At 42.6% G+C, this 26,649-nt stretch overlaps 1 protein-coding gene across 1 annotated transcript in view; it reads left to right on the top strand.

Annotated features, from left to right (window-relative positions):
- SPPL3 (signal peptide peptidase like 3) overlaps positions 1-26,649 on the top strand; it is a 144,504-nt gene that overhangs the window by 70,787 nt on the left and 47,068 nt on the right. The window contains exon 2 of the mRNA XM_069081616.1: positions 20,458-20,535. Within this exon, the coding sequence (XP_068937717.1) occupies positions 20,458-20,535 (78 nt within the window). The remainder of the gene's footprint in view (positions 1-20,457; positions 20,536-26,649) is intronic.

Raw genomic sequence — 26,649 nt, forward strand, 5'->3', positions numbered from 1 at the left:
TCTCTCTCTCTCTCTCTCTCTCTCTCATCCAGTCACACCTAGGCCTGCCTGCTTCAAGCCTCTCCCCGTTCCAGTAAACTCCAGTTATTCCCATTGCCTTGAGATAGAGTCCATTTCTTAAGCTCGCCCTCCTAGCCCTCCAGTCTTCTTACGTCATCATAGAACCACGTGCCCTTAGATCAGAGACGTGGCCCCCTCTGCCTTACACAGGACACTCCATCTCTGGGCATCTTCTTTATTTGCCCTCCATGCCTGAACTTCTCTCCTGTGTTTTCACCTCCTCCATTCCTTCAAGTCCCAACTAAAATCCAGACTGTGAGCTTATTGTGCTCGAGGGCCCTCTTCTGCCTTTGTTTCTCCAGAGTCTGTCACAGGGCCTGGCACACAGCAAGTCCTTACTACGTGATCATTGACTGACTGACTGGGGAACAACAGGCCCTGAGTAAATGCCCTCTTCCCCACCCCCCACATTTAATATGACAGGAGTCTGAATAGTCTCTTAGGTAAGAGAAGCTTGGAGCTGTGAGAAAATCGCCTGATGTCCCTGCAGACGTTATGATGCCGTCGATACATGAGTGTCAGTGAATCCTTCTGCCAGATCATTACACACGATGTTGTGCTCCCAGGCATGGCCCTTTCCCCACTTTCTTCTCTCCATGTACCCTCCCCTGCAGTCACTGGCACCTGACCTTGCCCCAGTTCTTTCTCTTCTTTGGGCTTCAGTTTCCTCTTTAAAATGAAGGAGTTGAATTCAGAAGCTACTGCCACCCAAATAATCTGTGTTTTGCCTGTTGGGAAGATAAGACACAGGAGAATAAGTAGCCTTTTTAAAAAAACAAAAGGAATTTTTAAAAGATAATGAATCCAAATGCAATCAGGCAGCAGTCTGCTTGAAGCCAGTTTTTAAGGCTTTCTCTTACTCTAAAACCTATGTTAACTCTGGAGAGTAAATCTTGTCATACACTTTTTAAAACTCTACTTTAATTGTCCTCATATGCCTTTCTGTGGTTAGGTACCTAAATACAGAAAGGCCATCAACGACAAAGCATGAGTACAGTGGAATTTTACGTAGGTAGCAGCCTTTGAATTGTTAACATGGGTTTTAGAGTAAGAGAAAGTCTTAAAAACTGACTTCAGGGAGACCTGTATCAAACTGCCTGATTGCGTTTGGATTAATTATCTTTTAAGAATTCCTTTTGTTTTTTTTTAAAGGTTACTTATTCTCCTGTGTCTTGTCTTTTCAACAGGCAAAATACAGATTATTTGAATGTTTGTGGCTTCTACCTATTAATTGTAGAAGATTATAATGCTTTGAGAAGCAAGCTAACACCAACTTGGACAAGTACTGTAATTTAAACACTAACTGAGAATTTGACTTGACTGTCTTTTCCACACCAATATCTTCCTCAAAAAGAAGCTCTTAGGCTGTCTTCCAGAATGGCCAGAATATCTTTGACTGAGGAGAAAAAGAGCTGAGCTGAGAGAAGAATTCTGACCCACTTGTGCTATTGAGTCAGTGTAAAATTGTTGAAGTTTAATACTGAATGTGTTAATCTACCAAGAAAACTGTCCATTGTCGATGCAGTTCATAGCTCAGACTGTTATGATGTTTTCATAATAGGATAATATTAAATTAGGAAATGTGTTAAAGGCTCTTATTAATTCTTAAGAGTCTGTCTGTAGATTTCAGCAGCATTTTATTTCTCAGTGTTGAAGGCAGACCAGTGGAGGGGTGTTCCCTGATGTAAATCTCTAAAGACAGACAGTGAATTCTTTCAGAGATGAACAGGTTAGGATAAAGCGGCCCCAGAACATTTACCTGAGTACAGCCTAAACCAGATTAAAATGTATTTGGGAACTCCTTAACAAAATAAATAAGAATATAACATGAATAATTGGTTTTCCAAGTCACCGTTTGACCTGCCAGGAATCCTTATATACAGTTCAGAAGTCCCCATTTCTATTTGAGTTTGATGCCATTGAGCTAGAAGAACATCTTGCCAGGTGAAGACTTGATAAATTGATACATCTTTTTATACCACTCCAAAAAAATAAAAATATTAATCCTTCACACTATTGCATTGGAATAGCAGGCAGAAGAGAATTCTTTCAGGAAATTGTTTTTCCTTCGCTCTGCTTTTTTAAATATCTGACTTTAAAGTTAGAGGTTTCATCTGGTTGCTTGGTTTCTTTATATATGCTATTGGAAAGTGATTCTCCTTTAAAATGATGTTTTAAGTAGTACAGGGGATTCCCCAGTTTTGATCAAATTTTATTGCTTTGCATTTTCACAATCTTTTTTCTAAAATTAACACTGCTGTTACTTGAATTTGTTATACTTGCGTTTCTTCCCAATTTACAATGACTTAGGAAATAGAGTCGACCCCCCCCTTTTGATTCAGTCTTCCAAGTTCAAGTCATTAGATTTTGTCATATGCAAACTCTGCTCTAAACAAGGTCTGCAGGCTGTCCTTTCTGCCGCATTTTCCCTGAGGGCTTGCTCCAAGGATCATGAACAAGTCAGCTGGGCCTGTGCAGGCTGCAGAAGTAGCCACTTAGTACAGTCTACTTAGTTATTTCAATATCTTCCTTCCAGAGGAACCTGTCCCTTTACCCAGCAGGGAAAGAAAAGCAAGCACGAACCTAGGCTAGGTGCATTTCGCAGTTCTGTTGGCAGATCGTTGCACTTTAATCATGTTCAAAGATATGTGGACACACCCTGTGAGGCCTGGAGTGGTGTGCTGAAAACAGGGAAAGACAGTAGGCGGATGGATGATGTTGGGGTACTGAAAACAAGGGCAGCAGCATTTGGCTTAGGCATACCAGTGTGGTAACAAAGTTTTCTTAGAGAAGGCCTGAGGGCCTTGATGCAGCCTAGACTCAAGGGCTCTTGTGAGTTTCATTTGAAACCGAAGGGAAGAGAGGGAGGGCTTTTACCAGCCTGGGTCAGTGTGAAAACCAGGTGGCAGGAATGAAGACTGACTGGTGAATAGTCCAGTTGCACCACCTATCAGGGATTCTTTACCTGGGGTCCCTGTATTTTTTTTTTAATAATGTTTGGATAACTATTTCAATAGAAGTGGTTTCCTTTGAAATCCTATTTATAAAATTTTATGCATTTAATAGCATGATTCTAGAAAGGGGGTCCATAAGCTCCACCAAACTGCCATAGGATTTCATGGTATGAAAAGGGTTAAGAACCCCTGAGCTAGAATCGCACTAAAGAAAAACTTAGGGAAGGACACAGGAGAATGACTGGGCAAGCTGCTGTCTCCGTTGTTGCACAGAGCACCCAGATCATCATCTACTCAAGTAGCAGCATGTGGCTGTCGCTGAGTGCATGTGGCCTTAATAAATGGATGGTCCACGTTTTTTCTTGCACTACTGTATGAAGAAGATTACTGACCCAGACTGCTGCATCTCTCCCTGGCCACTGTACCCCCTCTCAGGAGAGAACAATTGGGGCTGAGAGGGCAGCTGCTTATGCAGTAATCTTTCAATGGGACTGTGGGTAATTGGGCATCTAGAGCCTTTCAGATGATGATGAAAATAGAGTTTCTGCTATTTCAAGATGACAGGATAGAGGAATTTACTGCTATTGCTTGTTTGGCAGTCAAGTGCAGTGACCCAGAAAAGGTGGCATCTAACCAAGGCAACTACTGCTGGTTAAAACATTACACTGTAAATAAGATTTTGTCATGAGTGAAATTCAGCAAAGAGACTGAGGCACATTCTCTCTGAACAAAATAACAGCTTATTAAGATGGTACTGAACTTGTTCATAAAGAGGCCGATGGCTTGCTTCAGTTTCTAGCAAAGACAAAGACTTGAAGGTGCAGCTCATTTTTGTAAGCACAGCACAGAGTGGGCAAGGAGGTCATACTGGGGTCATGGGGTGAGGGGTCGTGGTCAGCCATGTTAAGGGAAGGCATACACACTAGGACCCTAGAGTGATTGTGGACCAGGGCTAGTAGACTCGCTGACACTTGGGATAGGAATACCTTTAATTGGGTGGTGAGGCCCTGCCAAGATGAGACCGAGTCAGCTTGTGTGCTCTCAAGGACAACATACAGATGTCCTTGGGGTTTCTCAGAGCTAAAGTTATCAGGGATAATAAGTTTCCCTGGCACATAGTGATTTGAAGGTGGTGCTGAGATAACAATGCCTTTAGAGTTAGTGTTTCATGAAAGTATTGAACCACTTAAACTCAGCTCAGTTTTTCTTTAATTAACATGATTGTGGGAAAGCTTAAACCTTTGTTTCTAACTTGAGAGAAGGAGACTGAACTTTTGAACCCTTTTTTAAGAGAGAGGAACTGGAAAATGTGACACAAGCATCACTCTCATTTTCACCGTGATCTTGCATGTACCATTTCTCGTTGCTTCTATACTTTGAATAGGCAGAAAGTGGATCCCCTTTCCTCATGAAGAACAACAGAAACAGTACCACTCCAGAAACTCTTATCTGACGAGCAAAATGGTGACACCCTGAGCCTGGTGAATTAGGAGAGAGAGGAATCTGGGGGGGAATAGAATACTATGACAATTTCAACTGTTTCAGTTAACAGGCTGTTTGTGGTCTCATGAACCAGTGCCATAAACTTAGAATATCGGAGATTATCACTGAGTCTCTATTAAGTACTTGCTGTACCTTTCTTCAGGTTATTTGGTTTTTCAAAAGACAGCAAAGTTTCCACCTTCTCCAATGTTTCATTCAAATTAACTTTTGTATTCTGATTGGAATTGGGAATATTTAATTCAGGAAAAAAACATTATTGGCCTCACCTTACTTAAAAAATTTTGTCTTGAGCCTAAACGTAATAGTAACTAGGGCACCACCTTCATTGTGTTGTGTCTTGAAGACTGTTAAGAAACTTGGGGATTCAGATATTTTTGTCTTCTGTGGATTTTTTTTCCGTGTTATAATTGTTTCTCGATAGAAGGGAACAAAGTGGTAAATAATCCAAATTATCAGTTTGATTAACACTGATTCCCCATCCTGGGAGGCCTTTAAGCCAAGCCTGGTTAACCATGGGTCAGGTAGGTGAAGTAGGGCTTCCTTTTGAACTAGATGACCACTGGTTTCCCTTCCAACTTTAAAATTTGTGATTTCTGTTCTGTCTAGATGTTTTGTTTTAATCAAAAGTAGGTTTATCTTCTTAATTTTTACTTCCCCTGAGCATACTATGGCATGGGAAGGTAGGCTGGGTGCTTCAAGCAGTGACCAAGTGGAACCAGAAGTAAACCAGGGGCTGAGCTGGCCCCAGTATCTGCCAAGCACTGTCTCCACTGCTAGGAATACACAGGTCAAAGCTGTCCTCACCTCCCTCCCCCAGCTTCTCTTTTCTCTTCTCCCTCCCCACACTTTCCTAAGGAGACAGATGAGTGCTTGTCCACTTTAGTTCTGTGTTTGCCTAACATCTCGGAGTCACCCCCAGTGTTCCAGTGATTCTCTTCCTTGCCTCAGTCTTCTCTTACTGAGCAAACTGCTATTTGCAGAATTTTTTTTTCCTAAGAAGAAACAATGATTAAGCCCATTTAAAAAACATTTCTGCAGTTGCACTGATTTAACAATGGCTTCTGAACTTGTCTGGTCAGCTGGCAGACACTCCTTAAGTGCTTGCTGTGTGCCAGGCACTGGGCACAAAAGAAGGCAAAAAACATGGTTCCTGACCTCAGAGAGATAGCCGGCAGCAGGCCCCGCCTGCACATACACATTCTGTTTGGTGTCAGCGATCTGCAAGGGGGGACTTGAGCTTGAGTCTTGAGGGAAGGCAGTAGGTGGAGATAGATAGGAGATGGAAACCAGAGAAGGCCAGTGTCACTGGATGGGAGTGTGGAAGAGAGGCTGGAGCTCCAGAGCCCGGCCAGCAGCCCGGTGCACTGCTGTACGAGGGGACTGAGACCTGTAGCCGGATATCAGCTGTGTGAGGTCAGAAAGAGAAACCAGAAGACTTGGAACCAGACTAGCTGTATGACCCATGCAGGTGAGAGTGGAGCATGACGCCAAGGTGGACAGCGCAGTGGCAGGGAGGATGGCAAAGGGGACGAAGGGAAGAGAGGAGGATGTGAGGGGACTGCGGGGTGGAGGTCAGGGCGAGTAAGTAGGTGAGAATCAGCTGCAGAGCAGAGAGGACTAAACCCATGGGAGCTGTTGAGACCACCAGGCAGGACAGCGTGGAGGGAGAAGATAAGGCCAAAAGTCAGACTGCAGAAAGTTTAGAAGAAAGTGAAAAGGATGGAGCAGTGGCCCTGGAGTCAGGAGGTCCTGAGTTCAAATGTGGCCTGCTGTGTGACCCTGGGCAGGTCAGTTAAGCCCAGTTGCCTCCAGAGAGAAGGGGAAAGGAGAGAAAGGAGGCACTGATTGTGGGCATAAGCCTCACAGACCATAGGCACATACACCCATTTTACAGCCGAGGAAACTGAGGCAAACAGAGATTAAGTGACTTGCCCAGGGTCACACAGCTAGTGTCACAATGAAACCAGAACAAAGGTCTTCCTGACTCCAGGCCCAGCATTCTCCACACTATGGCGCCATCTGGTGGTGGAGAGTATTAGACACAACATATAGTAACTGCCTAATAATGTTTTATAAAACCAAATAGCCCAGCTAGTGCTGCAAGAATTCATCATTCAGCAGAAACAGATGGTGATAGAGACATTCAAGGACAAACTCAGAAACATCTGTAAACCTCAGTGTCCTCAGCTGTAAAATGGGTGATAGTATAGCACCTGCTTCCCAGGTTGTTGGGAGATGGTATCTGTAAGTGCTTAACACAGCCCCAGGCACACAGTAGGTGCTTAATAAATGCTTATTCCTTCATTCTCTCTCTCCTTCCTTCCTCTCTGTTTCTTGCCCAGTACCAGATTATTTTGATGATTACTACTTTATAGTGTAGTTTGAGATCTGGTACTGCCCAGGTCTTCTTCCTTCCTACTTATTTTTCATTTATTCCCTTGATATACTTAAATCTTTTGTTTCTTAAATACACCTATTACTTTTTTTCTAGCTCTGTTGGTGTGGCTCTAGAGACGTAATTGAGGTGATGTTGTCGTTTTTCGTATGTTGGGCGGCCTATCCTTGAGCAGTTAATATTTTCCAGTTATTGAGATCTCTGTGTAAAGTATGTTTTGTGTTCGTGTAGTGCCCGTGTATGTCTTGGCAGGTTGACTGCCAAATATTGTATGTTTTTCTATAGTTGTTTTATCCCTTCCTCCTGGATTTTGTGGTAATATACAGAAATGCTGATGATTTGTGTAAGTTTATTTTATATCCTGCAACTTTGCTCAAGTTGTTAATTGTTTCAGTTAATTTTTAAATTGACTTCTTAGATTTCTCTCAGTAAATTACCATAACCTCTGCAAAAAGTGATAATTGTGCGTCCTCTTATACATTTCTTCCATTTCTTTTTCTTGTCTTAATGCTATAGTTAGCATTTCTACATCTATATTCAATAGTAATGGAAATAGAGAACATCTTTGCTTTACCTTTGACCTTATCGGAAAGGCCCTCTGCTTACCCCCATTACAGGGAATGTTGACTCTTGGTTTTGGATAGGTAATACTTATTTTATTTTATTTTTTAAATTTTTTTTTTAAGCAATCGGGGTTAAGTAACTTGCTCAAGGTTACACGGCCAGGTGTTTCTGGGTGGGTGCTAAGTGTCTGAGCTCCAGGTCTTCTCAACACTGGAGCCGGTGCTCTTACTCGCTGTGCTACCTGGCCGCCCCTGGTAATACTTATTTTAAGGAACACTCTTGTTTATTCCTATGTCTGTCTTTCACATGATTTTCTAGGTTCCTGTTAAATCATTCTCCTTCAGACATTTCAATCAAACAGGCCCACTTTTTATTCCCCAAACATGGCACACTCCATCTCTCACTTGTGTGCCTTTGGACACACTGTTTCCCTTATATATTCCATCTTCATGCCCACCTTTTAAAATCCCTAGTGTTTTATCAGCTCATTTGCCCCCACTTCTTTTCTTTCCTTTTTTGCATTTTGGAGGGCAGTTGGGGTTAAGTGACTTGCCCAAGGTCACACAGCTAGTTTTTGTGTTAAGTGTCTGAAGCTGGATTTGAACTCAGGTCCTCCTGACTCCAGGGCCGATGCTCTATTCACTGCACCACCTAGCCTACCCCTCCCCCCTCCACTTCTTTTCTGATGCCCCACTGCTAGCTGGGGCTTTGTTCCTCTGAAATAATCTTATATATAGTTAGAGGTTTCTTGGTTGTGTCCCTCCAGTAAAATATAAGCTGCTCAAGGTCCCAAGTGGTTTTTCATTTTTTGTTTCTATATGTGGTTAGTGGGCCCTTCCATGTTCACTGGATTGGATCAGATCAGATCTTTCTAACATAATTTATCTTTACCATAAAAGACTACAATTTGAATAGATGGTTTGATGGGATTTGAACTTAAGTTCCTCTCTCTGCACACAAAGTGGGATCTTTGGAAGGTGGGAGCAATCTAGTCCAACCCACCCCTGACAAGAATCCCCTTTAGACCCGGCCAGTGAATAGTCATACCTTGGGAGATCCTGGTGAGGGGGAATGAGCCACCCATTCCACCGTTGTGTAGCAGAAATTGTCAGGAAGCTTTTCTTCACAAGCTTATATCTGCTTCTTTGCAACCTGCAACTTTCCCTATACTGTTGTCAAGGCCTTACAGAAAAGGAAGCACGAAGTAAATGCTTAATGGATGTTTCGGTTTGTGGTTTGTTTGTTTTTTTTCCACTTGTTCCTTAATTTTATCTTGTTTAATCCTCTGAGGTCATGGAGGACAATTTATCTTGTAGCCTTCTTATAAATAGCTTCCATATCCCAAACCCAGCCTCTGCCAGGGTTCAAGTTTTACCCCTGATACGTAGTGGCTTTGTGACCCTGGGCAAGTCACTTAACCTCTCAATGTCGTGAGAGAGCAATAAGCTTCAGAGCAGGTGCCAGTTTGTATTGGTAGGAGAGTTTCGCCATCAAGAGTTCTCTATGCCAGTGAAATTACAGGTCTGGTTTTATTTTTTTTTTTCTTCAAAACAGTAGTCATCAATTTTCTTCATTTTCAAACCTGAGTTTCTAGTATATATTGAGTTATTTTCACTTGGAGTTTTCATTTAGGGTGAAAGCAGACAGCTTATCTTTTTACTGCTTTTGAAATGTGATTATTTGGTGACCTTTGGTACTGCAAAGTTAGGGGAATTTCTTTTATTGTGTTATTGTGTTACTCATGATGAAAACAAAATAAGTTTTCATCGGTAGTTAAACTGTTTAACTGAAATATTCTGTCTGGTAACTTAGCCACCCCCACCCCTCCTCCATATAGTGAGGCTTTTAAAAAGCGAGCCTGAACCTCGGCATAGTGTTTGAGTACTCTCCTGATCTTTGTGTTATTATCTTGGCAAAACTCTGTCTCTTGCCTTTTTGGGGGCCCTGTTCATTCTGTGGCCCAGGAGGTCATAGCTTCCCTCTGCACCCCGTCCAGCTTACTTTGTCAGGAGCTGAGGACGCCAGGCAGCCCTCCTGGTTAGGCTTTTCCTTCCATGTTCAAGGAATAGATTTGATTTGTCAGTGGGAGAGGTTAGCTGCCAGAAAAGATCTGAGTGACAATCCTAAGGTGTACGTTTTTATAAATCTTTGGACATTTTGACCCTTGAAGTTTTAAACTTAGTAATCATGTCAGTGCTCTTAAGAGGTTTGTTTCCACAGTTATATTTAACAGTTTTTACTCTCAGTACTGCATGAAATAGGCTTTTATCAGAGACTAATGGTTAAAATCAATAATATTTTTTGCTTTAGATAACGTTTTTTTCTTTTAAAAATATCCATAACAGGTTTTATGATTACAAATCCTAAAATAATTTTTTTGGACATTCATGAAAATTTCCCTGTCAAAATATTGTTTCTCATAAACTACGTTAACACTTGCTTTCACACATTTTAAGGCAGTTCATTTTGTTTAAGTTCTATAAAAATATAACATCAACCTGTTGAAAATCCAAACATATGTCTTTGCTGATAATTGGTATTACCAGGCTTTAATACAAAGCTGTCTTAGAATTGTTTAAAAAAAATATTCTCCCCCTGTAAATGAGTCTCATAATCATACAAATAATGCACGAGCCAACTAGTCCCTGTCTACTTTGTCTGGGTGAACACTTTCTCTTTCCCTTATAAATAAATGCATGTTTTGTCTTGCAGGGAATGAGAGCTGGCCTTAGCCAGTGTACATAAAGCTCTGTCAGGTGGTGTGGTTCCTTCCCATCACAGTCTGTTTTGTGTCAGCAGTTCATGGCAAGAACTGATGCATTTTGCCCCAGAAAGCTTTAGCATAAGCTCTGACCAGAGAGTGGAATGATCAGAACATTTTTAATACTCTAGGGACTGAACTGTTTTTTTTAAATATTAGTTGGTTCAATAAGATTTCGCCATTCTGATGGAAGTTGGTTTGTCATTACACTAAATTAATGGTTCTCAGGATTTCCCACAGTGATGGAATCCTTCAGTTCAGACAAAACTTTGGCACAATCCCTGTAGTAAAATCTAAACCTAAAAAAAAAAAAATGTTTTTTGTGCCTATTAACAAAGAACTGTAAGTTCGTTTTTAAAAAGCACCAAACTGTTTCAGAGTTCCTTGCCATACCATTTGAGAAGCACAGCCACAGATCATTAGTCATAAAACAGTGACAGATGGGAGTAGAGCATAAGTGAGACATATAAGGAAGCAGCCGGAAATAAATAGTGGGTAGAAAGCCAAGCTTGGGTTCAGGAGTGCATGGGCTCCTGTGGTGTGTTCCCCCACCCCTGCGCTTGCTGAATGACTGGACTAAAAGCATTCTCGGTGCCCGTAGGCAACTCCTGAAGATTTCTGAGTCACGGAATATTGCATTGGTAGAGGGAGTTTCTTCATCTGGAGTTGCTTCCCCCAGTGAAATTATCGGTCTAAGCACCCCCACCCTCCCCGACCCCAGCACCCCTCCAGGAAGAAGGGGAAGAAGGAATTAATTGGTTGTTACTCCTCCAGGTCACACCTTCTGACCAGAGGCCTTCTGTCTGGGACCTCTTCTCTTCTCCCTCCATGTCGCTTCGTTTGGTCATCTCATGAGCTCCCATGGATTTAATGACCATCTCTTTGCTGATGATTCTCAGATCTCCCTGTCCTGCCCAAGTCTCTCTGCTGACCCCCAATCCCGAATCTCCAGCTGCCTTTCACACCTCTTGAACTGGATTCTTTAATGATAGTAGGTTGCCATGGGATTGTCCTTGGGTGTGCTTCACTCACTGTTTTTATCAGTGAGTGATGAAGACAGACATTGGTGACAGAGGTGGGAGAGAAAAGTGCCTTGGACAATGGATAGAAAAAGGTAAAATATAGCAGGGACAGATGTGCAGGTGTGAACAAGGATGGGCAGTGTGAGTCAGCAGTGTTATGGAAAAAGTGAACATGATCTTAGATTCCATTAATACAAGCGTCCAAGATGAGGATTAAAACAAAATTCATTACAACAAAAGAATTGGGCCAGCCCCCATAAGTTCTTCCCTCAGAGCAAATTTGAGTTCTCCTTGTAAAATGTGATAGCATTTTGTGTGGCCATTGCCTATAAGAAAAGGTCTGCCTGAGATACAATCTGTGTTGAGTTCAAGTCCTCCTTCCCTGGTCTGGAAGGGAGACGAGAATGTTCTCCTTGTGTAATTGCAAGGCCAGCAGTCGTGTCAAAGAACAGTCATCTCTGTGTTTTCTCTTTGGCATTCTTTTAACAGGATATGTGTTATTAGCACTTGCCCATGAAGCTGCCAGAAATAGGTATAACAGCAAAGCAGTTATTAAAAACCAAGTTTAGTTCTAAAAATCATGGGGAGTGCAGAATGTAAACTTGGGTGTGAGAGGACTTTGTGGTAGCTCTTTGTCCTATAAAGGCAAAGGGGAAGGCATTGGGGATGGCAGGGGACATGGAGTAAAGAATTTGTGGTTTGTGTGTGATGGTGTAAATCATTTCACTTGAGCAGATGACCTCTTCATTACCCTCCTTGGCCAAGTCACTGAGGGGCAGGGCCGTTGTTGGCAGCTTCCCCTTTATTGCCCTCTCGTCCTGTGCCGGGCACTCGCTTCAGTATCTCTAACCTGGGATGACTGGCACTCTCACTAAGCCAGAGGCTGATAGTAAGGAAGTGCTTTGTGAGCCTAAAGCTACATACAGTCATGAATAATGAGCACTAAACCCTAGAAAATCCACGAACCTTTGTTTAGATAAAATTCTCCAAATAAAAAGGAAATAAAAATAATCAATTTGGTTTAAACACAGATGATAAACATAGACAAACCACAGAGCATATGCCTGAAACCTTGTTAAGCAGAAGAACCGGGGAGTCTTGTAATAGATGGGGTTGTTCAGAGAGCCCACAGGTATTTGAGGGGCTTACAGCAGCCATCCCTTGTCATGTTTTAACTCGTACCAGGCCGCTTCTTCTGCATCTTCTTCTCTTGCCATAGTTTCCTAAACAGGCATTTGAGTGTACATTTTTAGAGAAATCCTTGTAAAAGTCACAGTACCTAAACTCCATTCTATTTTTTATATTTGAAACATGTTTGTCTTTATAGCATCAACAGCAGTGGCTGATAGAATATGACTTTCTTTTGATCATTACATCTTGTGGTGTTATAGTGCATTTGATGTCTGAAGATCTGGGTTCAAATTCCACATCTGTGACTTACAACTAACTGAAAGTCACAGGCAGATATTGCCCCTCTCTAGGGCCCTGCTCTTACACAGGGTTGGATTTAGAGCTGGAAAGCCCCTTAGAAGCATCCAGTTCAAGAGTTCTAAATCTAGGGTCCATGAACTAACTAGTTGCATTTTTAAAAAATATTCTGGGGGCGACTAGGTGGTGCAGTGAGTAAAGCGCTGGCCCCAGAGTCAGGAGGACCCGAGTTCGGTTCTGGCCTCAGACAGTTAACATCCACACACACACACATACACACACAAACTAGCCATGTAACCTTGGGGCAAGTTACTTAACCCCAATTGCCCTCCAAAAGGCTATATATATATCTTCTGATAACAATCTCATTAATATTGGCTTCCTTTGTAATCCTGCATTTTACTGTATACATTTGCGAGCTTTATTCTGAGAAGGGGTTCATAGGCTTCACCATGCTACCAAGGGCTCAGGTTAAGAAGGCCTGCTGTGATCTACTCCCATCCTTTTTCCTGATGATTGAATTATATGGTCTCTACATCCTAACTCTTGCTGTTCCTTTCTGCATTCTTCTAGGGATAGATTTCCCAAAAATATTTACCATTTGAGAAATCTATACACCTAAGTATATTCTTTTTTATTTCTATTAAAAAAATTTTTTTTGGAAGGAGGAAGGCAAGACAATTGGGACTAAGTGACTTGCCCAAGGTCACACGGCCAGTAAGTGTTAAGTGTCTGAGGCCATATTTGAATTCAGATCCTCCTGACTCCGGGACTGGTGCTGTATGCCACCTAGCCACCCCAGGATATTCTTTTTTAAATCACTTTGTGATTTTTTGTTGAGAAAGCTCATGAAAGTACGATAGTATGTGAATTATTAAAAAAACACTATAAGTTAGGGTATTTGGGGGGGCTTGGGAATCCTAATTCTGGCTTGAAGTTGTCGAAATTTTCCATGGTTTCCTTTAGAGTATTTTGCCCAGATACTGTTTGATGGCACAGAAAGGTAGAACATAAAATGAGATACAGCTTTGCTATCTGTTTCACTGTAGGTATTTTAGAACTATATAGGTTAGAAATAATTCTTAGAAGCGTGATATAGTGCAGGGTTTTCAAATTCTCATCCCCCTTCGCGACCTGAGTACAGGGGAACCAGAGCAATGTAATTGGGAAATATTTAACAAAATCAATAAAAATACAATACACTGGTGTGGAGAGATGGAGCCAACATTAGAGCATTGGGGGATATTCATGCTAGAGAGCAGGAGGAAGAAAGCCTAGCAAAAGAGGCGAATGGACCAAAAAAGTTAGTAGGAAGAGGAAGAGAGGGCAGCAGCGTCACAGAAGCTGGGGAACAGAAAGGAGGTGATGAGAAGAGATGGTGGTGTCTGATGCCATGGAGAGCGGTTTGCTGAAGGCTGAATAAAAGCCATTAGGTTTGGAAATGAAGAGGTCATTGGTGACCTTGTGGGATTGCAACTTCCTTGAAGCCAGCAAAGAACTGTAGAATGTCTGCTGAGGAAATTAATGCATACTCTTCTTTCTCCAAGTGGAATTGTGAAAGAGAGGAAAGAGAAGGTGGTAGCTTACTGGAGTGATATGGTTAAGTGTTAGCAATTTTTTTTAGGCTAGAGATCAGATCAGTTTTGTTTGTAGGCCGAGTAGAAGAAGCCAGGAGGAATGAGTGAAAAAGTCTCCATCAAGTGCTTGCTGTTTATAAGGAGCTCTGGTAAGCTCTAGAGCGCCAGCATTAGAATGTGAGCTTGGGGTGGGGGGGGGGGGGGTGCTGTCTTTTCTTGGCAGGTGGGCTCTAAGCTCTTTACTCATCCATTCTCAGGCTTTGGGGTTTCAGGACAGACCCATTTATACTTTTGTTTTGTTTTGTTTGAAGGTTAACTGGCTGGTTCAGTGTCACAGTTTAGAAGCAGCAGAGCCAGGGTTTAAGCATTTCTTTCTGATGCCAAGCCCAGGGTCTTTCTGCTCTGCCTGTTATATCTATAGCATATTAATGGAAATTGAGTTCTTTGTGATAGTATTATCCTTTCATACAAGCTCTTCCTCGGCATGTCTGTCATGCCATGACTGTCTGGGGTAGAGCCCAGATTCCAGGAGATCACTTTGGCAGCAAAGGGGCAGATCTCCTCTTCGTAATTATTAACTCATAAATTTCATTTATCAAGAACCTTAGTTCACCTGTGTAGGGGTAGAGGAACTGCATCAGGAAGGGATTCCAATATCAAAATAACAGCAGTTTAAAAGTGCCCCCTTTATACTCTTTAAAATTATTGAGAACCCCTGCCCAAAGAGCTTTTATGTAGTATTAGAAATTTAAATGTCTTGGTATTCTTATGAAAATAGTTTTGACCCTACAAACCCCCTGAAAGGGTCTTTGGGGTCCCTAGGGGTCCCTTGACTTCACTTTGAGAACCGCTAGAGATACAAATACAAAAGCAAGATAGTCCCTGCTCTCCAAGAGACAACTCGTAGAGAATGGTGGCCAGGGAGGGTTGTTTTGGTTCAGGCAGCAGCTACAGAGTTGTCTTAATTACTGTTCTCAGAGCCAGAGGTGGAAAGTTTAAAGCAAGAGGAAAGAGCCAAAGGTGGACTGGGCCCCCAGTAGGAGCTCAGCTCAACTGTGCCACCTAGCGGCCATTAACAACTTTGATAGGTGCTGCTGTCCCCATTTTACAGAGAGAAGCCAAAGACTGTTAGTTCCTGCCCCTCCAGGAGTTTACAGTAGAATAGGGGAGGCAGCATGAAGATAAACATAGACAAAGCAAACCCCCCATGCTGGATAAATTGGAAATAGAGAAGGCACTAGAATTAGGAGGGGTTTGGGAAGGCTTTCTGTAGAAGGTGGGATTTTAGCTGGGAAGGCTAAGAGGCCAGGGAGGTCAGCAGGTAGAACAGAGGAGGGATGCCCAGAGCAGAGAGATGGAGGACTTGTTTGTAGGGGAGCCTGGAAGCCAGTGGCCCTGAGTCAGAGAGTAAGTAGTGAGAAGACTGGAAAGGCCGAAGGGGCTGGGTGAGGAAAGGGTTCGGAATCTGCTCTCTTGTTTGAGGGGGCAGCCAGGTACTGCAGTGACTAGAAAGAGCACAAGGCCTGGAAGTTTGTCTTGAGTTGATATCTAGCATTGGAAATATTCAGAGACAGAAGGAAACTGGAGACCGTGCATCCCAGAAGAGATCTTTGGGAATCTCAATGAAGCCCCTCTGCTTAAGGAGACACTCCATAAAATTCAAGTGGTGGAATGGACAAAAGCAAAGCCTTGGGACCTTAAAAGGGAAGAGCTTACCACTAGGAGACTGGAAGGAAATCAGTGGAGCTCATCAAAACACGCGGGATTGGCATGAAGTCTGCTTAAAAATGGGTCAGACTTGTGGCAGCAAGACCTCGAGGCTGGAAAGAACATGTGTGAACAATCTTTGGAAGACGACACACATCATTCTAGTAAAGAAATTCTAGTAAAGAAATAAATGACATAAATTCAGATTGGGAACAGTACAGGGGAACAGCGATTTAAAAGTCTTCAGGAAATGAGGTTGTGCTGGGCATGGAGCCATCAACCCAAACCAGACTCCCTGTGCATTGTGCATTGTGCCTGCCAGGCAGCCACCCACCCCCGTCTGAAGACACCCCCCCCCCCCCTCATTTTTAGCATCTTTCTGTTTACATCAAGCCTCACCTTTCCTCTCTGCGGTTAACACCCACTGCTCTAGGACCAGACAGGAGCAGACAGATTCCTCTTCCAATGACATCCTGTCCAACACTTAAACAGCTCCCCTGTCCATGGCTTCTCCTTGTGCCGGAGTACCTGGCCTAGGTCATTTAGCTGATGTTCATGGGGTACAAATTTAATGCCATTCTTCACCTGGTTGTCCTCCCTTGAAAACTCTCCAGTTTTTTTTAAACGTGGAAGGAAGAAAGGGAGGGAGAGAGGGAGGGGGGAAGGAATCATTTCTTATGCATCATTTATGTAGTAGGCAGAGTGGGGAGGGGAATTAGTGAGGGAATAAGCATTTATTTAGCGCTTACTATGTGCCAGACATTAAATGCTTTATAAATATTTCATTTGATCCTCTCAACAACCTGGGTAGTTAGGTGCTAGTGTTGTCCCCATTTTTACAGTTGGGGAAACCAAGGCAGATAGGTTAAGTGACTTGCCCAGGGATCTGAGGCTGTATATGAGCTCAGGTCTTCTGACCTCAGGCCTAGCACTTCATTCACTATGCCACCTAGCTGCCTAGGTGGCCCAAAAGTGTTCTGACTAGGGAAGAGTGTGGTGGGAGGATTACCCTTCTTTTATATTCTTTCCCAGCTGTTAGCACATTGAGCTTGCCATCCACCTGCACTCCCAGGTTTGGAATTGAGGTGTGTGTGTGTGTGTGTGTGTGTGTGTCTGTCTCTGTCTCTCCCCCCTGCCCTTCTCTCTTTTTGTCTCCTCTTCTCTCTCTCTCTCACCCCACCCCAAACTGTTAGGTAATCACTACTTCTTCCATCTTGTTCATGTGAGGTCAACTTTTTGGTCTTAAATATAAGACTTTTGGGGCTGCTAGGTGGCACAGTGAGTAGAGCAATGGCTCTGGAATCAGGAGGACCTGAGTTCAAATGAGGCCTCAGACACTTAACACTTACTAGTCATGTGACCTTGGGCAAGTCAACCCCAATTGCCCCTCCAAAAAGCAAAAAAAAAAAAAGAGTAAGACTTTTCATTTATCCCCATAAAATGTCATCTTCTTTGATTCAACTTAAGATTTTTTTTGGATACCAACTCTGGCTTCCTGTATGTTATCTTTCCATCCCAGCTTTATGCCATCTGCAAATTTGAAAAACTTGTTTTTATCCAAGTCATTGAGAAAGATGCTGAGGATCACCAGGCTGGGCAGAGAGCCCTGGGGCACAGGGTCCTGCCTTAGGGAGCAGCATCCTGGTGGGGAAAAAGGGAAACACATGCAAAATCAATCAGAATTAAATTACTGTGTGGAACAGTACAGGAGCCCAGGCATGACATCCCAAAGCTGTGTTTGCTGTAGGTGGAGCTGAGAAGCAGTCCAGCCATTCTGGAAATAAGCCACGGGCCCTGTCCCTTTCACCTGTTTTCTCTCAAGCTAATGATAGCTCCCTGTTGCCTTCTGTTCCACAAGAATAGCATGAGATGTTTCAGCAAAATCCAGGTGAAGTAGAGTGTGTCCGCCGTTGTTCGCCCATCTGCCAGAGTAGTGACCTTATCAGAAAGGAAATGAGATTGGTTTTCTTGAGGAAATTATTTTGGCTCAATATCATGAGATCTCTGCACACCAGTATCTACAGAGCAATCCCTTTAATAATTCTTGTTCTGATTCTGTCTGGGATTGGCGTCAGGTGCAGTAGACTGTCATTCGTAGGCTTCATTCTTTTTCTCTTCTTGTAAATGGAAGCTTTTGCCCATTTGCAGGTCTTTGATATTGCTCTAGTTCTTGAGGTGGGGGGATAGTGTTCACGCGGTGTCAGACAGGAGGCCTGGGTCACTGTATCAGAGTAAGGGGGAGCATGGAGGCAGTGTAAGAGTTAAAAGAAGACTAGAAGAGCAGGGAGGGGTTCAGGTTAATGAGGCCTTTGAATGGGACACAGAGGATTTTATTTTTGATCCTAGAAATAGGGAATCGCTGCAATTTATTAATTATGGGTCTGTGCTTGAAGATGTCTGACAGCTGACAGAGGGTGGAATGGAGTAGGGAGACCAGCCAGTGGCCTGATGGAGTAGCCACTGTGAAGTGATGGGCCTGTGTCAGAATACAGAAGGGAACATATGAAAGGTGTTGCAAAGGTAAAATCAACAGGTGCTGGCAGCAGGTTAGATATTTGGGGGGTCAGGGGCAGGTGAGAGAAAGTGAGGAGGTGAGGCTGACAACTAGGTAGGAATGACTTCCCAGTTTATTCTGCCCTGGAGGGGAAACAGAAATCTCTATCCTGGGTATCATGAGGTGCAACATCATGGAGTCATGGAAGTCATTATAATGATATTTTTTTCTCTCTTATTATGGTATCACTCTTTCATTCACAGAAAGCTCTAGTTTGATTAATTTGATTTAAATCAAATTTATCTTGTATAAACTTGGAGAATCATTTTAGAGAGAATCTTTCATACACAGTAAAAGTTAGAAAAATAGGCATACCCTTTAACTCAATAATTCTATTGCTAATAATATACACTGAAAGTGTTACCAAAAGAGAAAGACGTCTGTGTTCAGAGATTTCAGAGCAGCATGACATGCATTTTCCAAAAACAGAGGCCAAAATAATGGCCATGCGGTGATAGATGAAGACCAGTAGTAGAAAATCTCCAGGACCGTTGGAGATTGGCCATCCTTGCTTATTAACTATATGGAGGCACATTCAAGAACTTGTTAACTCAGGCAGTAAGTATTTATTGAATAACCGCTATGTGCTAGGCACTTTAAAGGCCACATAAGTATAAGACACGGCCCCTTCATTCTCAAGAGGACCAAAAAGATAGCGCTGTGCTAGAGTCAAGTTACAGGGGGCTGGACCAATGCAAGCTTGGAATGCTCTACCACAGCTTGGGCACAACCAGTCTATCCAAACATTTGGACTGGATTCTCCAAATTTGCACAGCTTGGGTTTCTTTTGAACTATTTCAATTCTACTTTGAGGAACTTAGGTGTGGTTGGAGAGATAAAATTAAAGTGTGTGAAACAGTGATAAAATAGCCATGTGATGATATTTTTAAAAAATAGGCGACTGACAGTATGGAGTTAGAACAGAGAGCATTCAGTCTTGGCTAAAGGAATCAGGAAAGGATTCTGGGAGAAGATGCCACTTCACCTGGGTCTTGATAGACGGATTAGGTCTAGATAGATGGGAAGGAATAAAGCAAGCATGGGTTACAGCCTGAACAGCTAGGACTGATGAACAGGTAGAGATGAGCAAGGGCGTTTTGGGGGATAGTGAGGAGGCCTGTTCTTCCAGGGAGTAACAGCGAGGGGGTTCTTAGATAGATAGTGGACCTCAAAACTAAAACTGATTAAATGTGATGGAAGAGAAGAGAAACAGGAGCCAGCAAGAGACAAAGAGGTAGCAACATCCAGGGACTTAAGATTTCCTGTCTGTATTTCTAGATAAGAGGCTGTTTGGTCTAGTGGATCCTGGACAGGCCAGCCTCAGAGTCAGGAGCCTGATTTTCAAGGCCTGCCCCTGAATCAGCGACTTAATTTCTCCACATCTGAAGCAACTTTCTGAAACAGGAAGTTAGAAAGAGGTTGCTAACTTGCACTTTGGTAGAGGGAGATTGCCTACACAGTTCAGTCACAGCTTCAGGGACCACCCCCCCAGTCATGGAGCTCATCTCTTTTGAGAGAGGTGACTTCCTTGTGGGACATTCATCATTTCAATCAATAGATTTTTATTGAGCATCTGTTGAAATACATTAAAATACCCACAGCAGTGAGAAGAGGGACTCAGGTACCTAGCCAGCCTTTGTGTAACAGGCCTTGCCTCCCTTGCTGATTTAGGCTACTTTGTAGAATTTTTAATGTGAGGTTCTTAAACTGCATTTTAGCAACTGGATGAGCGTCATCATTTGTGGGCTTACGGATTCATTCTGCAAGTTGAAGGAAAAAACTTTTCTTTTTAAATGTATTTTGGCCATAAATGTCAATGACAATTATCCCTTTTAACTTAATAACCTGTTTTTAAATAGCCTGTTTTGTAATTCTTAAAAGGCAGAATCTTCTGGAAGTGCATGGATATATTGTTTTTCTTTGTTTCTCTAGGGCCTATTCCCTGGTGGATTCCAGTCAAGTGTCAACGTTTCTGATTTCTATTCTCCTCATCGTCTATGGCAGCTTCAGGTAATGAGCTTTCTGAAAATTTTTCTGCTTTAAGTTTTTTAAAGAATAGATATTTTCTCTGGACGTGTGGGACCAAGCCGGCGTTAGGTCTTCTAAGTAGAAGATGGATCTGAAGACCTCGTCAGACTCTCAGGACAGCGTTGGGAGCCTCTGAGCCCTGGGCCCGGGCTGCTGTGGTGCCACACTGCTGCCTTCCCTGCCCTGCCTTGGGCTAACTGGAGGCAGTAATGGGGAGGGGGGCGGAAAGGACTTTACTGTTTTCCATGGGCTTCAGTCGAGCACCTCTGTGGTTCTAGGATGGAAGGAATGACTTTTAGAATTTCTCACAGAATTTCCTGATCACTGTTTGACGTCTTATGAACTTCAGGGCTCTGTGAGAGTCACTATGTGGGAGCTGGGACAGCGTATCTGCTATTTAGCCATCCTGACCCAGAACTCCTAGTGCCTCAGTATGTCAGCACATTGCTCAATAATACACCTCTCACAGGGACTGGCAGTTAATTTAATGTGTGTAAAATGGCTTTCAGACTGTGCCCTTCTCTGTATGTGTCAACCCATTCCTGCGTCTTGGCCATCATCACTGTGAGAGTGGAATGAAGCTCCTAATGTTTCGTTGGTTGCTATGGCCAAGGACTTAAACCCCCACCGGTCCTCCTGCTGAGGATGAGCCTCTCCATCCAAAGTGGGTGTGCTTCTGGACCCCTTGACTGCCCCTGAGCCGTGTTTGAGGCCTCGTGTGCTCTGCCAGCTGTGCCTTCCAGAGCTCAAGGTCACTTCCATGCTATGATGAGGCATCAGAGAAAAGCTTTATGGAAGAGAATCTATACAGAAAAATCACAGGATAAAAACCAATGGAATTCATTAGTGGATAGCCACGTGTTTTCTAAAGTTTAATAATCTAATAAAGGGTGAATAATATGGGGGTGGGAGGACAGGAACAGGGATTAGCCAAAAAACAAGGAACAGTATTTTTTTTATCATGACATTGAAATGGCCACGTAGCTATTTCTGCTGTTATTTGTTTTTTGTTTATTCATTATTAATGGGGGCGGGGGTTGCTGAAGGAAAAGATCATGGTTATGGGGTGTTCATGCTTTTCCTCCAGACTGAACAGGTCTTATTAGTCTTAGTACAGATTTTAGGATAGAAAGCTAGTTTACCCTCAGTAGTTGGTGGGGAGACAGGACACCCAGCATCACCTAAGAAAATTAAATGAGCAGGTGTTTAGTTGTTCTAAGGCAAGAGTCTGCTTTGATGATTACAGGGAAGGTAAAGCCAGATTAAGTGAATAAAACAGAAATATCTCTATTACAGAGAAGTCCCTTGGTCTAATGGCAGGAACCCTGAACTTGGAGCCAGGAGAGACGTAGGCTCAAATGGGGCCTCCCAGTAGGGCCTCGCATCGCTGAGCCTGGGCTGTCAGCGCTGACCTCATTGGGCTTTTAAGATAATGATGACAAGTGCCTCATAAACCTGAAGTGTTACCTGGTGTCAGCTGCTGCTGCTCTTTCGTGAAGCGTTAGAAAAGACAGGAGGAGAGCGGCAAGTTAAGGAGCGAGGGGTTAGCTCTGAAAAGAGTGTCCTAACTAAGCCCTAGTGAAAGTGATGCCATTTAAAAAAGCCCCAAGTGAGGCAGAAGCAGAGACGCCAGAGCAGTGACACTGCTTGGTACACGTTTGACTGGCCAGATGGAGCTGGAGGTTTCCTGTCTGTTAGAGAGGACCTGAAACCCCAAAGCTAACTTCATTCCATTGCCCACTGACCAGTCAAGGAAGTGATGATAGGAACCACAGTTAAAGAGACAGGAATCTGTGCTTGTTGGTCATACACTGTAGGGCCTCTGGCCCCAGGTGGAGCCCTGGCCTCTAACTCTGGAGCCTAAGCAGGCCACAGAACCTCTAAGTGCCCCCAGGAAACTCCCTGAAGCCATAAGGTGCTTTCTGCTGATGAAACTGTAGATCTAGTTTTGTTTGTTTTTGTTGTTTTTTAAAGAATTCTGGGGCTGGCTAGGTGGGGCCGTGAATAGAGAGCACAGGCCTTGGAATCAGGAGGACCTGAGTTCAAATCCAGCCTCAGACACTTAACACAAAAACTAGCTGTGTGACCTTGGGCAAGTCACTTAACCCCAGTTGCCCTCCAGAAAGCAAAAAAAAAAAAGAAAAAGAGTAACTGAATTTGATTTTATTCTTGCAAAAATACAAAGTCCCCCAGAATCTGAGAGTTTGAAGGAATTTCAGGGACCATTGAGTAAAATTTATACACCCAAGGAATCCCCACTATAATATACCTAACAAGTAGTCATCCAGCCTTGACAAGGGAGAACTCCCATCACCTCTCAAGGCTTTTCTTAACATCAAGCATACATTTTCCTTTTTACATCCCTCCCATTCCCCTCTGCTCCTCTCAGGAAAGCCTAACCTCTCCCATTCATCTTCAATTTAAGATCCACTAAAGCCCCCAGATCTTTTTCTTTTGGGGAGGGGAAGGCAAGACATTTGGGGTTAAGTGACTTGCCCAAGGTCATACAGCTAGTAAGTGTTAAGTGTCTGAGGCCAAATTTGAACCCAGGGCTTCCTGACTCCAGGGCAAGTGCTCTATTCGCTGCGCCACCTAGCCACCCCGACTCTGTTTCTTAAAGGACGATTTTTTGTTATCTCCCAGTGATCCACATTAAGGAATCACTAAGCAGGAAGACAAATAGGTTCAGCCTTCCAAGGTTTTACTATAATTCTTATTTAAAAAAACGGATCCCAAAAAACCCGTTCTTTTGGGTAATTAGTTTTCTATATATTCTATATTTCTATATTAGTTTTCTCTATTATATATTATATAATAACTCCAGAGGTTAGCAAAGTACAGCTTCAGTCAGTTGCTTGAAGGCTAAGAATGGTTTTTACATTTCTAAATAAAGTTTTATTGTATTTTAAAATGTAAAAGCCCTTCTTTGAGGACCTTCAGAAACAGGCTTGCTGACCCTTATATTAGACTCTAAGACTCAGAACTTTCTTTTTCTGAGACCAAGTCTGTGTTTTGCTCAGGTTGGAAGTACAGTGGCCACTCATGCTGCTGCTGGACAAAGGCTTTAACCTGCCCGGTTTTTCTGACCTGAGCCAGCTCCCTAGGAAGCCTGACCTCTCCCCTCAAGGGAGCTTGCCCACCTCTACCCCCCATGTTGGTGCCAGGCTTGCTGGGACCATCTAATCCCCTTCTCCTGCAAGAGCAGACTTGCAGGGGCATGTCCTACTGTGCCTGACCAGACAGAGAACTTCACAAAATTTATTTTCTAAATTTCATGTAGAATATATTCACTTAAAATTCATTTAAGACTTTTATTGGAAGATGTGGCATGCTTTCTGAATTGAATAAATTTGAACACTTCCTTTAAGGTAACTTTCATTAGATTCCATAAAATTACTGTCCAGTTCTTTGGAATTTTGTTATGATTGTGCTTGTTTTGTAATTATACTAAAAGTTTTTGCCTCTTTGTGTTAGTGGTAAGTTTGAGAGTTTAAAGATGAGATTTAATTGAGATAAAAATTCCTAGAAGCTTTTCATTCCATTTTTAAGGGAATGCCTGTCTTTGAAGATTTGTTAAGTTCTCTTGCTATGCTAAAATTAAATACATTTATAATTATACATGAACTGGAAGTCTACAGCTTCCTCCTGTCACCTGGTTGGTAGAACTAACTGCATTTGCTAAAGAGAGGGGTTTCAGTAAGTCAGTAAGGAGAAATTTTACATGAGTTTTTCTTGCTCAGTCCCCATGTCCTGATTTCAAAATACACCCTGAATGCCCTTTCACCATTTTCTGAATATGCTAATAGTGATGTGACATTTAATATCCTTACTCCTTTTTTCCACTTAATAGTATTTTATTTTTTCCAATTACATGTAAAGATAGTTTTCAAAGTTCACTTTTGCAAGATGGTGAGTTCCAGTTTTTTTCTCCCCTTCCCCTTCTTCAAGGTGACAGGCAGTCTGATATTGGTAATACAATATCATATTAAATGTATTTCCACATTTGTCATGTTGTGAAAGAAAAATCAGAACAAAAGGGGAAAACCACAAGAAAAAAGCAGCAACAAAAGTGAAATAGTCTGCTTCTGTCTGCATTCAGGCTCCTTAGTTCTTTCTCTGGTAATATCCTTTTTCCTAGAGATGTAAACCTTCCTTATAGGTGAAAAAGGACAGAATATCTCTCTGCAGCTTCTGGTCAAATAAAGTATACATTAAATCAGAAAAGGAAGTTCAGTATTCTCAAATGAGACCACATTGATAACAGCACAGTGCTGTGCCCAGAGGAGGGATGTAGCAAATGCATGTCCCTCTCTCCCTTCACTGGCACGATGTTCTCATGGCTGGTTTACAGCTTGACATTATAGAGAAGTAAGAAATACTTCCTGTGGTGAAAAAATCCCTTAGAAAAAAGATGTGCTGTCTCTATAACCTAGTGTCAAATTGCTACCAGTATGGGGAGAGGAAGAAAATGTGGAACTCACAATTTTGTTTAAAAAAAAAAAAAGGATGTTAAAAATGGTTTTTTCATGTAATTTTAAAAATAAAATACTATTTCAAAGAAGAAGAAAAGATGTGTTCAGGGTTTATATTCATATTTATGAGGTCGTGAAAAGCAGCACATAGGACACACAAAGGTTTTATAAGAATCAGAGCTGAAAAGGGGCAGGGAAGAATGTATGTGACGAAGCCAAAAGGCCAGCAGCCTTCATGCTGTATTTCTCAGAGCAACTTAACAAGTAGAAGACTCACCGACACCGAGGTCCAGCCGGCTGTCAGAAGCCTGGGACCCAGCTGACCAAAGGTGCACAAACTGTCACTGCTCTGAAAACGTCTGCCCTGGCCATGTCCCATTGACCTTGTTTATCTCCACAACGTTGGGTGGGGATTGGGTGGAATGGGCCCTGACTGTCCAGAGCAGTTGGTTCAGATCTGTAGTGCTTAGCACCCATCTGGATCTAGAAGTTGTCATGGACCTTGCAGGGCTTCACTTTCCTCACTTGTTGGCCCAAGTGGCCCCTGACATCCCTCCCCACTCTGGAAGCTCAGCCAAACAAGGGTCCGGCAGCTCCTTCCTCCTCTCCTCTTCTCTCCCCATGGTTCCCTGTGCCAGCACCTTGACACAGTGAACAACGTATTGTTCTGCTGGTGCAGGCTTATTACTCTTGTTGTCTCATTAACTTGGGAGAAAATGGTACTCCTGGTGAAAAGAACGTTAAATGAATTCTGACTACAGTGTCACACTGTAGTTTCTGCTCTTCTTCCTACATCTTGCATTGCACATGAAAGTCTGCAGTGTCAGTCCATTGTTTCAAAGTGACAGAAAGCCACATTTCTTTCACAATAAATTTTGCATCTTTCCCCCTTTTTTCACTTAATATAGAACTTATTTGAAGCCATCAGTGACACCAGAATGATTTATTTATGTGCTTCTTTATTTAGAGAAAGTGATGTGAAATTTTAGTGTGTTTTGTGGATGAAATGTACCAACCGCTTACTTCCTCGGTCCCTGTTTTGACCAAAGGAATGATTTTCTTCAGGCAGGTTGGAGACCGGCCAGTAGCTTCTCTAAACCTGGCTTGATAAGTATTTGTTGGTTAATTGAGAAAACTTTTCAGAATCCTGCAGCTCTGAATGACAGAGGGAGCAGTGTAACTGTGATGAATGTTGTCTCCAGAGTGACTTGCTGGCTAACCTTTAGACCTTTCTCTATTTCTCATTTGTGTGGTGTATGACCTTGGCTCACTCCTTCCTTTCCTTGTCTCTTTTTCTTTTCCCAGAATGATGGGTTGTTTGTTTTTTTTTTAGTTTACTAGTTTCTAGGAGCTTTTAGATTTTAGATTTCAAATCTAAAGCAAAGTTTATGATGCATTAACAAACTAGCAAAGGAAATTGAGAGATGTTTAATCCACTGACATTTCCATATATAACATGGAATTATATTCAAGGAAATAATAGTTAAAAAAAGACCTTGAGAGCACAGATTTGGAACTGGGATGGACATTAGAAGTCATCAGGCCCATGCCTCTGTTTTGTGGGTGACAGAGGTCCACAGAAGTTGGGTCATTTGTTTAGGATCATAGCATTAGTTAATGTCTA

The sequence above is a fragment of the Petaurus breviceps genome, unplaced genomic scaffold, assembly GCF_028583685.1.
Source record: "Petaurus breviceps papuanus isolate PSGF00001 unplaced genomic scaffold, PetGlider_PUasm1.0 99, whole genome shotgun sequence".
NCBI classification, from domain to species: Eukaryota; Metazoa; Chordata; class Mammalia; order Diprotodontia; family Petauridae; genus Petaurus; species Petaurus breviceps.